This window comes from Onychostruthus taczanowskii, unplaced genomic scaffold, assembly GCF_017590055.1.
Source record: "Onychostruthus taczanowskii isolate IOZ18803 unplaced genomic scaffold, ASM1759005v1 scaffold63, whole genome shotgun sequence".
NCBI classification, from domain to species: Eukaryota; Metazoa; Chordata; class Aves; order Passeriformes; family Passeridae; genus Onychostruthus; species Onychostruthus taczanowskii.
In genome coordinates, this window is record NW_024504012.1 from 2,385,180 (window position 1) to 2,398,370 (window position 13,191).

At 51.7% G+C, this 13,191-nt stretch overlaps 1 protein-coding gene across 1 annotated transcript in view; it reads left to right on the forward strand.

Annotated features, from left to right (window-relative positions):
- The window catches only part of CACNA1E (calcium voltage-gated channel subunit alpha1 E), a 93,588-nt gene that overhangs the window by 31,245 nt on the left and 49,152 nt on the right, over positions 1–13,191 (forward strand). The window contains exon 7 of the mRNA XM_041419978.1: positions 4,933–5,036. Coding sequence (XP_041275912.1) covers positions 4,933–5,036 — 104 coding nt within the window. The remainder of the gene's footprint in view (positions 1–4,932; positions 5,037–13,191) is intronic.

Consider the following 13,191-nt stretch of genomic DNA (forward strand, 5'->3'; position numbering starts at 1 on the left):
TGCTTCCTGAAAGCTTTGGGTGCCCACAGGTCCCCAGTTCCCCTCCCCAGTGAGGGAACTGCTCCCTGGCAAGCAATGGAGTGGCCATGAAGGCTCCCTGCATAAGACTGAACCTGCTCTCTGTTTATTTTTAGCCAGGACAGACTGAGTTTGAGGGGTTTATTGAGGTTTTCCCCCCTCTCTTCCCCTATAGCAAAGAAATCCTGAAGGTTCCCATGCGCTGCAGCCCGAGGGAGGGGACGTGTGGGCTGTGAGCTTGTGCTGTGCATTCAACTTGAGGATATATTTAGATTTCTTTAGATTTCTGGCCCCCCGAGCGAGACCTGCTTTTGCAGCTTCCCGCGCCTTTTCCTGCCCTTTGGGGGGGAAAAAAAAAGAAAAGCCAAAAAAACCCCCAAACAAACACCACAAGAGCTGCCTAAAGAATAACCTTGTGCCTGGGGGTTGAGAAGCAGGAGCTGGTGGGGGCTCTTTCCCTCAGCAGGGTCCTGCTCCCACGCCTTGGTGGTGTCATTTGTAGGCTCAGAGGGCTTTCCTGGCAGCAGGATGGGTCACGCCAAGATGTGAGAGTGATGGTTCTTGGTCTGGTGGCCACAGGAGAGTTTGGGGGATGGTGGGATCCCTCAAAGGGAAGGGAAGAAGCAGCAAAGATTTGGCACCAAGCAGCTCATCCGTTTCCCAAAGGAAATATAAAAAGCCTCTCCCAGAGTGCTTGGGTGAGTGATGGGACCTGCTCAGCTGTGCAGGGAGCACGGCAGCAACCTGGAATTTCTTCATTAAAGGAGTTGGTGTAATTTAGGGATTAAAATTCCTGCGTCTACCCTGAATTCTGCAAACAACAACCTCCTGATACTTTCAACAAAGGGGAAAAAAATCTATGGGAAGGCACAGTGGACCAAGATGATGAACTACAGAGGTATATCAAGAAGAAATGATGCCCCAAAGGAATAGGAAAAGAGGCTGCTCGGTCAAGACAATGACATCTTGGTGCCAAAAAAGCTGGGAAGTGCTATGAGGGCCAAGGCAAAGTTGTGTTGACACAGCCCTCCTGGAGGAGCAGTGAGCAGTTCCCCACCTCTGCAGACGGAAGCAAGGCCCAGTGAAATGACACCTGGAGAGATTTGGGCACGGATGGACATTTCAGCCCCGCTTTTGGTCAACACAAAGGAGCAAAAGGCGCGACACCGGCAATGGGGGCATGGCCAAGGTGGAAGCCATGGAAGCCCAGCGCTGAGACCACCGTGTCCACCAGCCTGGGTGCTTGGGATGGCTTCCCCCCGAGCTCGGAGGGAGCTGGCACATGAAATGGCAGGTCTGGTAACAAGTATTTTTAACAGCTCCATGGAGTTGGGGGAGGCACCATCTGACTGGAGAATAGCGAATGCGGTGCCTATATTTAAAATCGGGGGGAGGAGGGGAGGAAAAGTAAGGCAGGCAGGAATAGGACTGTGAGGCTGACCTCGATCTCATGGCATTTCAGAACAGGTTTGGGAGGCAGGAGAGGAAAGTGAATCATGGGTTTGTCAAAGGTAGGTCACGCCGGGCTAACCTGGCATCGCAGGCCTGGAGACGTCCTAGGGCTGCTCCTTGTAGTAAAGGGTTTGCTGTGGGAGAGTGGAAATGGGGAGGGGAAGAGGGGAAGGGGATGTGTTGGAACCCTGGCTGCTGAGAATTTTAGACTTTCTGTGCTGACAGGCACTGACCCCCAAGAGAACACTGCATTTGACCTGAGGCCGTGGAGAAGGTTTGCAAAATGTAATTATAGAACTGGGATTGTGGGTGTGGAGTTTGAGTAGAAGTGTGTGATATCACAGGGTAGAAAACTTACAGTTTAAAGTTTTAGAATATAGTAATACATATAAAGCAAGATGGAGGTTTTAGGGCCGTGGTTGGTTCTTCTTCTTCACCTTCTTCTCCATGGGTTTGGGTGGTTTTGTGTAATTGGATAAAAAAGTCCCCATTGCAGGGCACGGGTGGTTGGTTATTGAGTTAAAAGTAGAAATAATTTAGGTGTCATTTCTTAATTGGTCAGTTTATCCTTAAAAGGTCTTGTAGAGAGAGACAGGCCTCCATTTTTAGTTTGTAAGAGTGAAGTGCTGTAGAACTCAGGGTTTGTGAGACTGTGACATGGATAAGGACTAATAAACATCTGAGTCCAGAAAAGACACACTGCCCCATGAGGGGCTCTGTGGGGCTGGTGGGGAAGTGAGCAGTGCTGGGATGGTGTTGAGGGGACAAAGGGGATGTCATTGACTCGTGGAGTCCTTGGGGATCCATCATGGGCTTTCCTGCCACCAGCAACCACTGGCTTCCAGAGCTGGAGGGACAGAGGCTGCCATCCTGGGCTGGGAGGCCTTTGGATGCAGTGAGAAGTGGAAATCCAAGCAGCTCAGGTCTTGTTGGCTGGGAAGCAGCAGCGTGGAGGAGGAGAGGGTGAACGGTGACATCGGGGTGGCCACGAGGTGGCTGCAGGGCAGGGGTGGCAGGAAGGACGAGGGAGGATGGTGGGATGCAGGGGAGGTGGTGAAGTCTCTGTGGCATCATGCAGGGATGGAGTGTGACCCATCAAATTGCTCACTCAGGTCTCCTGTGTCCAGGATGAACTGAGCCTGGGCTGGAGCAGGGAAGGGGCTACTGGATAAAATAGGGCAGGAGAGCCAGTTGGGCAAGAGAGACCTGGAAGAATCTTGCTTTGGCCAGCAAAGCAGAGGCTGGAGATGGCTGCGATTGCTGTCCAGAAATAGATCAGGATGGAAAGAGGAAGGAAAAGAGCTATTTCAGCCAAAGGCCAGTGCTGGCAAAAGAAGGAGCAGTATAGAAAATGACCACAAATACATTTAGGCTGGAAATTACATCAGCCATTGGAGCATCTGCTTGAGGAGGCTTCCAGTGGGTATAGTGAGTTTTTGGCAACCTGAATGGCTGAGCAAGTACCAGATGATGGTCTGGAGCCACTGGCATCACCAGTTTCTGGGTTTGTAGGAAGCACAGAGGTTAGGATCACAGTCAGCCCATGCCACCGGAGTCCTGCCAAGCCCCTGCCCCAGCTGTCCCTGCTTTGCTATGCCTGAAAAATGGAGAGGGAAGACATCTGGGCACTGATAACCCTGGGAAAACTGCCTGTTTGCCTATTTCCCCCTCTCTCTCCTGCTGAGATAGCTACAGAAGGGATGGTGATAGCCCAGTTCTGGGGGAAGATGTCTTGTTCTTGTGTAGGAAAGGAGCTCCTCTGTTTTGTATTCCCTGTGACAAAGACCTTGGGGAAAGCCTGTGTTTTTTGGGCAGGAGCCAGTTTCAAAGGCAAGCAATCCTGACATGAGTGGCAGGTACCCAGTGGCATCTTGGCAGCGAGCTGAAGCCCTGCCAAGCTTGAGCTGAGGGTTGCACAATGCCTGAAGACTGATGCCATGGGAGATGGTGCTGCCAGAGCAGAGCACAGTGCCCTGGGGTCTCTGCAGGGCTGTGGTGAACATTGGATGTCAGGAATTCCCGTGCATCGTTCCTTCCTCCCTGTCCCTGCTACTCCCATGGCCCTAAAGAATGGGACTGGAGGTGAACTGGGGATCTTGAAAGAGCAGGATCTTGAGAGGATATGTGTGGTTTCCCTAGGGCCAAAGGGGTGAGCAGTGAGTCCTTCCAGCTGCTTTCAGAGCCCTTATGGCTGCTGCATGCCGTGTCACTGAGACCGCTGCCCACATCCCCTGTCCTGGTGCTGCTGTGGGCAATGCCTGGGCTGGGCTGGGCTGGTGTCACCCTTCCTGCCTTGGGCTCGGTGTCAGGGTGACAGGGACACCCAGCTGAAGTTCCCACTGGAGGAAGGCTCCAGCACACGCTTTCTTTGCTCCTTGGAACCGCGCTTCTCCCGTGGCAGAGCCTCGCCTCAGCTCCTGCACTGGCCGACCAGGAGATGTGGTGCCAATGACTCAGATGAAGATGAGGGCTTAATTAGCACAGGGAGAGGGGGGAAGAGAGAGAAAAGAGAAAGAGTCTTTCATTGCAAGAAGATTGATACCACCTCCCCCAGACAGTCACGTTCTGCCGCATCACCCTCAGCCCAGCGTCATGCGCACCGTGCCTGACACCAGAGGACAAATGGGGCCTGGGAGGGACAGAGGGGCACTGCTTTATTAAAACCTCTGGTGAATTAATGTCTGGAGGGATTGAGCAGGGCTGATCAGGAGCCTTTGCAGCTGTCGGGCCGTGCCCTGCGCTCAGAGCTCCCGTCTGGTCTCAGCTCTGTGGCTTTGGGGGATATGCCTGTGGTGGGAGGCTGTCTGCAAGGTGTCAGTGATGATGCCAGCAGCAAAATGCCTCTTTGGAGGTTTCCCATTGCACATGAAGGGACAAACACTGGCTGCCTCTTCTTTAGATGCCACCTTCCCTGGTCTTAAGGCACCCTATAAATCTGTGCTCAGCAGGCCCTGCTGCCGTGGGGCTGCTTTGCCCCATCCTAGTGGATGTGCATGGGAGCTCTGAACCAAAATTCTGGGGAAAACATGCTCAGGGTGACCCCTCGCCCTCAGCACCACAGTTTTGGGCTGCAGGACCCTGCACCTCCAGCTATACCCACCCCTTACAGTCTCTGCAGGGATGATTGGAGGGGGTGGAGGAGTGTGGTCCTGCCTGATGAGGGCTGGAGACTGGAGAATGTGGCTGGGGCAGGGTGCTGAGGGGTGCCAGGGCTCTTGTGGTGGGGAAGGGTGCCCACCAAGACTCGGCAGGCATGGCCATGTCACTCTGAGGAGCCTGGTGTGGTCAGCCTGGAGCAATGGAGTTAACACACCCAGGTGCCCACCAAGACTTGGCAGGCATGGCCATGGCCTGAGGAGCCTGGTGTGGTCAGCCTGGAGCAATGGAGTTAACACACCCTCCCTCTGCCCCACCGCTGGTGTTGGAGGTGATGTCACACATGGTTTTTTCTTTCTCCTCCAGACCAATGATGCCTTAGGAGCCACCTGGAACTGGCTGTACTTCATCCCCCTCATCATCATTGGATCCTTCTTCGTCCTCAACCTTGTCCTGGGAGTGCTGTCAGGGTAAGCAGAGTGGTCATTCCCTCTGAGCTGTGCCTGTCACACATTCCTGGCACCTAAGGCTGGTCCCTGTGTCCCTCCATCCCCTCCATACCTGCCTGCCCCACAGCAGGGGATTGCTCCTTGCCTGTGCTCAGTTCTTCCTCAACCTGGGGAGCTGGGAAAGGGACAGCCTTGAAGATATTTATTATTACTCTCATGTCACCTTGCTGAAGATCTGCTTTTGGTTCCTGTGCGAGAAATGGTCACGGGGGATCTTCTGGCTGCTTGGCTTCTGCAAGAGGGGAGAGACATGAGGGGGTCTGTGAAAATGTGTTTGAGTCCAGGCTGTTGGTGGTGGGGCGTGCATGGGTTGGGATGGGTTTGGGAGTGGTACAGAGCATCTCTGTGCTGTGACCAGGAGCCCTGCACTGCTGGGCTGCAAGCTGGTGAGGACAGGGATGCTTGGGGTGCACGTGGATAAGCCCAGGAGATAAGGAAGTAGGGACAAAGCAGCTGTCCCTGTCCTGCACTTCCCAAGGGGAAGGCAGTTTTAATCCAAGCCATTAAGCTGGGTTTGGAGACAAAATCTCTTCTTGTCTCCATGACAATGAACTGTGGTTGCACCAGCACATCCTCAGCTGCTGGCAGGGGCTGGTGAATGGTGAGAGTGTGCCCTCTCCTGCACTGGGGGAAGATGTGGGCTCCTCTGTTCTGACTGAAGCAGGTCATTTTCTAGCTAGTTATGCATCATGGCAAAATGCAAAATTCATCTTCGCACTGGTCTGGCCAGATGGAAAGCCTTAGGTGCAAGGGTCAGGGTGGAGAATGGCCTTGGTCATCTCTGTCCCTTTCCTGAGTGTCTCTGGAAGTCCCAGTGTGATGGTGGTGGTTTCAGGAGTATCTAGAATGGCAAGTTGGGGTCTATTATTGAGCTGAATTTTCCCAGTTCTCATTCTGGGGCCTGAGTGGGTCCAGGGACTCTGGGGATAGGCTGCAGGACAAGGGCCTCATTTTGCCTTGCAGAGAGATGAATTCTTATGGGGGATGAAGACATCCAAGCAGCCTTGGGTGGAATTTGTACTTCTTATGCCACACCCAGCTTGGGCATTTGGGCAAAGTCCAGCTGGGTGTCGACGTCAAGCAGGAGCTTTCCTGGAAAAGCCTGGAAAAGGAAAGTTAGGAAGATGGGAACAACGTTATTACAACATTGGATCGTGTCAGAGTCATGTGTTGTGTGGACACTGAGGCTTTTGGTGCTGAAAGCAGCTTGGGGACACTGGCCAGAAGACCACAGCGGGGCTGGTGGAATGCCTGGCCATGCCCTGGCCCACCTTGGTGCTTCCCTGCAGCAGGGCAGCCCAAGGCAGCCGCTCCCATGCCCGCTGGGTTGGATGCACCGCCTAGGACTCTTCCCAGGCACCGGCTGGCATCTCCACTGTTTGTTTATTGCTAGTAGGGTTTGTACTGGGGAAAGATGCAAGTGGGTGGGTGGCCTAATTGGCAACAGAGATGCTCTTGTGGCGTGGCAGATATCCAGGGTAAAGCAGGACTGCTCAGCTCCCCGGAGGGCTGAGGGAGGTGAGCTCAGGTGGCCAGCTGGGCTCTGCCACTCCACGGCAAGGCCACTGTGAGTGTCTCCCTGCCTGGGCACATCCACATCCTTGTGGCTCAGTGGATGCAGCCCCTTGGCTGGGTGAATCATCCAAAGGTGCTGCTGGAGCTGTGGAGGAGTAGGACCTAAGGGCAGGAGAAGGTGCTTGTGCACACCAATGCTGTGTGTCCTTGAGTGCAGCAGGAAGGGCCTCGCTCCTTGCTCTGTTTGCTGAGCTCTTCTTGTTTTTAGCAGTCACCACAATCCTTTTGTGCTGGAAGAGGCTCGGCTGGGGGATGGGAGGTGTGACCTTTCCATTGCCCAGCTCTCAGCTGAATGAACAGGCAGGGCCTGGCCAGATACCCCCACTTGTGGCTGTGCTGAACTGAGAAGAGATGGTCACTTTGGGAGTGAGCTCCATGGAAACACCTCCACCAAAGGAATTCTTTCCTTGGCAGTTACACCAGTGCTTTTGGGGAAGCCAGGCCGTGCTCAGCTGCAATCATGGCCACTGGGAGCCTCCTTGCAGAAAGCTGGTCCCATGTAGCTTGCAAACTGCACCATCTGCATCGGTGCATAACAAGGTCCGCTCAGGATTTCCAGCCTTCTCCTCAAGGTTCACGCTCAGGAGCTGCCTCTGCCCTCGCCTCGTCTCAGCAGAGGCTCCCTTTGGTGAAACAGCCAAACAGCCGGGGTGGGTCCCCAGCGAGAAGAGGCTGCAGGAGGACATTTGTGTGTTTCACTTGCCACCAGCAGAAGTTTGCCGGAGCCCAGATTTAGCAGTCTCCTGGTTGCGATGAGCATCTCTCCCAACAGTCAGTTCCCCAACTGTTAAGCTGAGGCATGACCTCTGTGATGTAAACAGCCTGGATCCATCTGCTCCTTAAGCACAAAGTATGTGGGAGAGGAAAAGAAATGATTTTCATCATAAGCAGGCTCCTCAGTTTTTCTCCCTAAATACAAACAGGCACACACGCACTGGAATCGCATGCAGACTCTATTAAGAGGAGATGGAGCTCCTCCAGGCAGGGTCTTGGAGAGCCAGTTCTGCTGTGGCTTTGGCATTTATTACCGTGTCTATTAACTTCCCCCCTCCATGGGTGCAATTACGGATCAATTAATTCTGACTGAAAGCAGGAAAAGATAAAAAAATTGGCCCTGTTCCTCCTCGAGAGCAGGTACGGAGCCCAAGGAGATGTGACTGCTCAGCTTTTAAAGCTACATGAGCTACTGAGATAATCCTGGCAGAGGAGACTCAGTGAGGATGGAGCATCCATTGAAATGCCGTTTTCTACCTGAAGCTACCTTGTGGCCTGAGGAATTGCATGTGCTGGAGATTTGCAAAGATCTGCTCTCCCTTTTGTTTGTGAAATGGTTAAGTTTTGAATTTTTTTTTTCCTCAGCTGTTTCTCACATAAAACAATTTGAATGTGTGTGTTTGGGCTCTGTCTCTGGAGCAGCAGAGACCTGAGGAGAGCCAGAATGCCCTGTCCCTGCTGCTGGTGTCATGTGCCAGTGGCAGCAGTGCCACGTCAGGAGCGGCCACAGCCTGAGGACTCATACAGAGCTTCAGTACCGAACAGGCTGCGTTCTGACTCTTTCCCACCTCCCTTTCCACAGCCTCTGCAGAAAAAATTTGGTTTGCAATCACCCTCCTCCATCATTGCAGCATCATCCTTCTGCTGAGAGCTGGGAGACTTCATCCCCATCCCCAGTCTTGTGCATCCAGCCCCCTTCCAGGGTGTCAGAGCTGTTCTAGTCACTGGTCTGCAGAAATAGCAGAGTGGGTGCAGAGTGGAAGGAGATGCTGCCTGACCTGGGAAGACTGGGCCCTCAGGCCAGCCAAGGAGAAGATCTCTGGAAGCTAATGGCAGAGCAAGAAGTCGAGCACGATGGCAAGAAAAATGAAATATATCTGCCTTGTACCAAACAAGAGAGTAATTTAAATCCTCCTAATTGCTTCCACTCATCCTGGTGATGTTAAGTCTTTTCTCCCGTTAAGTCTTTTCTGCCCCCCACCCCCAGCTCTTACACTAAGCCTTTGAAAGAAACGACTAATGTTATAATTAAAGGATCAAATTGGCAAGATTTCTTTGTCTTAAGATCTTTCTTTCAGGTTGGGTTAGCACTGCGTTCCCAGTCTCCGGAGAGTTTTCTTCAGTTCCTTCAGGAGCCTTCTGTACCATCTTCTGAAATCTTTTCACTTCAGTTAATTTGAATTTTTTTCCCCATCCAATTTGGATGCATAACAAACGATGAATAAAATTAAGTTTTGTAGCAATTAATAATAAGGGTGTTAAGGGAACAAGTGTACATTTTCAATGGAGAGAGGGTTCTTTTTGCTGGCTCCACACAGAAATCTGGGCCCCACACGGTCGACCGGGATCTGGTGCTTTGAAGCCAAAAGCATTGGGAAGAGGATCAATGTCTCAAAGATTCCTGGAGGGAGAAGTGGGAGACATGCAGGGAATGCAGGAAAGCTTGTGGGGAGACCATAAATTCCCAGCAAGATGTCAGCAAACAAAATTCTATGCCGTCAGAATGGTCAGGCATTGGACCAGGCTGCCCAGGGAAGTAGTGGGATCACCATCCTTGGAAGTGTTCAAAAACCATATGGATGTGACTTTTAGGAGATGTTCTATAGTGGTGAACATGGTGGATTTTAGGATCTGCAGCTTTTCCAACTTGAATGACTCTGTGTTTCTACACCCAAGAAATACGGAGTTGGAAGCACAAAAGCTTGGAAGCATCACGTTGGCTTTTTCCTGGAATGGTTGTAGGATCTCAGGGTGTGGCTGGGATGAGATGTGAGATGTCTGTGCTTGTTTTGTGCTTGGGAACTCAGCAGATGAGACCCCTGTTGAAGGGAGGAGTGGGTGTCACAGGGAGGGGCAGTGGTGTCCCTCCCAGGCCCCCCAGCACCACCCTGAGTGACGCCACGCTCGTCACTTGGTTCTGGGGAAGCTCCTTGACATTGCCGTGGTCTTTGAGCACAGGCCAGGCAGAGCAGTCTTGGGGACCTTCATCTCTATTCAGCAGGCAGGTGGGCATCCATATTCATGTCTCTCTGCCGTGCTCTGCTGGGCCACCTTTCTGCCAAGGGCTCCAAGCCCCGTGCAAAGAAGCTGCCTGACAAGAGGCGTGCGTGGCTGCTGTGCTGGTTCCTCTGCTGTTACAGGGAATAATGACTCCTCTTACAGCCAGCTGGGTGAGAAGGGGAAAAAAAAAATCCACAACAAAAAGATGACTCGCTGACTTTCCCCTTTGATTTCTCCTGGCAAATTATTTGCCAGCATGTTTCCGCTGCTTCAAAATTGCTCTTAATCCTGCCTCCCTGCAAATCTGCTCCGTGGACTGCCTGTGGTCTGCGGGCTGTGGGTGAAAAGGCTCCGTTTTGATCCTCTCAACAAGGCACTCAGCAGATAGTGCTTGCTTACAGATTGCTTTCGGAGTTGTTTGTTCCAGATTATGGTAATTTCTGTCCTCCTGGTTGATGGCAGCAATCCCGTGGCTCCAGCGATTTCAGCCAGTGGATGGCTTTGGAGATGCCCAGTTCCTCCAGGAGCAGCTCCACCCTTGCAAGGGGGTGCTGGGCACTGCTGTTGGGTGAAGAAGGTGTTGACTGGAGTGCTGGAAGCTCCTGGGAAGTTAATGTGATGAAAGGCTGGAAATTGAAGTGGGGTTTTCTTTCCGTGCTACATCTCACCTGAAGTACTGACCACACACCTTTCATCTGCGGATTGCTGTCGCATGCAAAAGGAGACTATAGAGATGTTCTCTGCTTACACAGGGGATAAAAACTGGAGCATAGGAGGGAAAGGGAGGAGTGACATTTTCCCAGCACTGCATGAGCCAGTGGGAGTGATTGCGAACAAAGCCCGGGGCTCTTGAAGCATTGAAGCTGTGCTGCTTATGCCAGCCCTGCCTGATAAGAGTGAAGCACAATCTCGAGCTCCCATCTCTGCTCCTTGCTGCTGGGGCTGCCAGACCCTCTGCCACCCTTCTGCAGCTTCTTTGCAGCGTGGGCTGAGCTTGCTGTTGCTGCCTTTGGTGCAGCATTGCAGACAAGAGTTCTCTGGGCAGTGGGACAGCAATGCAAACCTCAGTGGTGTTATCCTTGGAAAAATGATGAAATTGAGAGTCTACGGCTAGAATGTTTGTGGCTCTCTTCTCTGCCATGGTTGCTGCAGCCCAGAACCCTGCTGGCTTTCTTTGCTGTAGCAGAACACTGCTCACTCATACTGAACTCGTCCCTGGGACCTGCAGGTCCCTTTCCACAGAGCTGCACCCCAGCTGGGTAGATCCCAGCTTGTGCTGCCCTCCTGGATTTTGTTTTCTCATGTCCAAGACCTTACAATTGAATCAGAGAATGGCCTGGGTTTGAAAGGACCTTGTGAAGATCATCTCAATCCAACCCTCCTGCTATGGAGAGGGACACTTCCCCTAACCAGGTTATTCCAAGCCCCATCCAGCCTTGAACACTTCAGGGATGGGGCAGCCACAGCTTCTCTTCATAAGATTCTCATTAGTCCACTCTTCCAGCCTGCCCAGATCTTCCTGCAGGATTGTTCTCCCTTCTGAAGTCTCCACTTCCCCACTCAGTCTGGTATCAACACACTTGGCCTTGGAGAAATCCAGGTGGACAGCCACAAACTTTCCGCAAGGTAGAAGGCACCCATCAACATCTGCCCCTTCTTAACTGGGACAGTGATGTAATGGGTCACCTCAGGGCTGGTATCTCCCAGCTCCTTCCCGTTTTACCCTTCCATGTCACCAACAGCTTGTCAGCTTTCCCTTCCCCAGCTCGTGTGACTGCCAGCGCTCTATAAATGTGCTCTCCTCAGCAGCGTCAGCTGTGCGCTCCCACTGCAGCGCTGTCACACCGTGGCTCTGGTATTTTCGGGGTCCCCCGTCAAAGGGAGGAAAGATGAATCTGATTCCATGTTCTTAGAAGGCTATTATATTATATTATATTATGCTATACTAAACTATACTAAAGAATACAGAAAGGATACAGACAGAAAACTAGAAAGATACTGATGAAAAACCCGTGACTCTTGCCAGAGTCTCGACACAGCTGTCCATAATTGGCCAATAAGTAAAAAACAATTCACATGAAACCAATCAAACATGCACCTGTTGGTAAACAATGTCCAAACCACATTCCAAAGCAGCAAAACACAGAAGCAAATCAGATAATTATTGTTTTCCTTTTTCTCTGAGGCTTCTCAGCTTCCCAGGAGAAGAATCTTGGCAAAGGGATTTTCCAGAAAATATCACGGTGACACGTGGTGACACAGAGCTCCTGCCCAAGTGCACAGGGCTGATCAAAGCTGTTGGACAGGCAGTACAAGAAATGGGGTGCTGCTGTTTGTCTTTCTTTTTGTGTTCCTTGTCCTTCGAGTTCAGAGAAGACTTGAGACAGCACAGCCTTGTTAAGGAATCACAGAATGGTTTGGGTTGGAAGGGACCTCGACACAGCTGGCCATAATTGGCCAATAAGTAAAAAACAATTCACATGAAACCAATCAAACATGCACCTGTTGGTAAACAATGTCCAAACCACATTCCAAAGCAGCAAAACACAGAAGCAAATCACATAATTATTGTTTTCCTTTTTCTCTGAGGCTTCTCAGCTTCCCAGGAGAAGAATCTTGGCAAAGGGATTTTCCAGAAAATATCACGGTGACACGTGGTGACACAGAGCTCCTGCCCAAGTGCACAGGGCTGATCAAAGCTGTTGGACAGGCAGTACAAGAAATGGGGTGCTGCTGTTTGTCTTTCTTTTTGTGTTCCTTGTCCTTCGAGTTCAGAGAAGACTTGAGACAGCACAGCCTTGTTAAGGAATCACAGAATGGTTTGGGTTGGAAGGGACCTTTAAAGGCCATCTGGTCTAACCCCCTGCAATGAGCAGGGACATCTTCAACTAGACCACATTGCTCAGAGCTCCATCCAGCCTGGCCGTGGATCTTCTCTGACTCTGGCAGTTCAAGTGAACTTAAATCAGGCAATTACCCTCACTGGAAAACTTGTGGTCTCCTTCAAAGCAGGCACCTAACCCCTGCAGAGGTTTTGGCACCTTTTGGACACCCTGCTGCTGCCTCTGCCATGGGTTCAGGGCAATAATCCCAGTCTGCAGTGCCAGTTCTGCTGTCACCGTCTGTTTAAGCTGAGGCTCCAGGTTACAGACTGCTCAGTCAGTGCAACGCTCTCACTTCAGTTCCTGTGCACCTCTTGGGTAAATACCATCTGATCCCCCCGTTTGCAACTGTCTCAGCTGTGTTTGCCACACCGTCTGTTGTCAGTTCTGTCCCATAACCATCTCTGACACCCTCCTGGAGGCTCAGAGGCAGTTTTTCTCAGATTGTGGTGCTCAGACCTGAAGTGGAGCCACGAGCCAAGACCTGAGGAGAGCAGTAGTGTTACCTGATGTCTTACAGATGGTCTCTCTTGTTATGCATCCCATTATATTTGGGGTTTTTTTTCATAGCAGAGTGGTGCTGCTGCCACATCCTCAGTGTGTAATCCAGTATTTCTCTGATTTCCATCCTATCCTTTCTGCTGCCTCAAGCTGTTTTAGGGCTG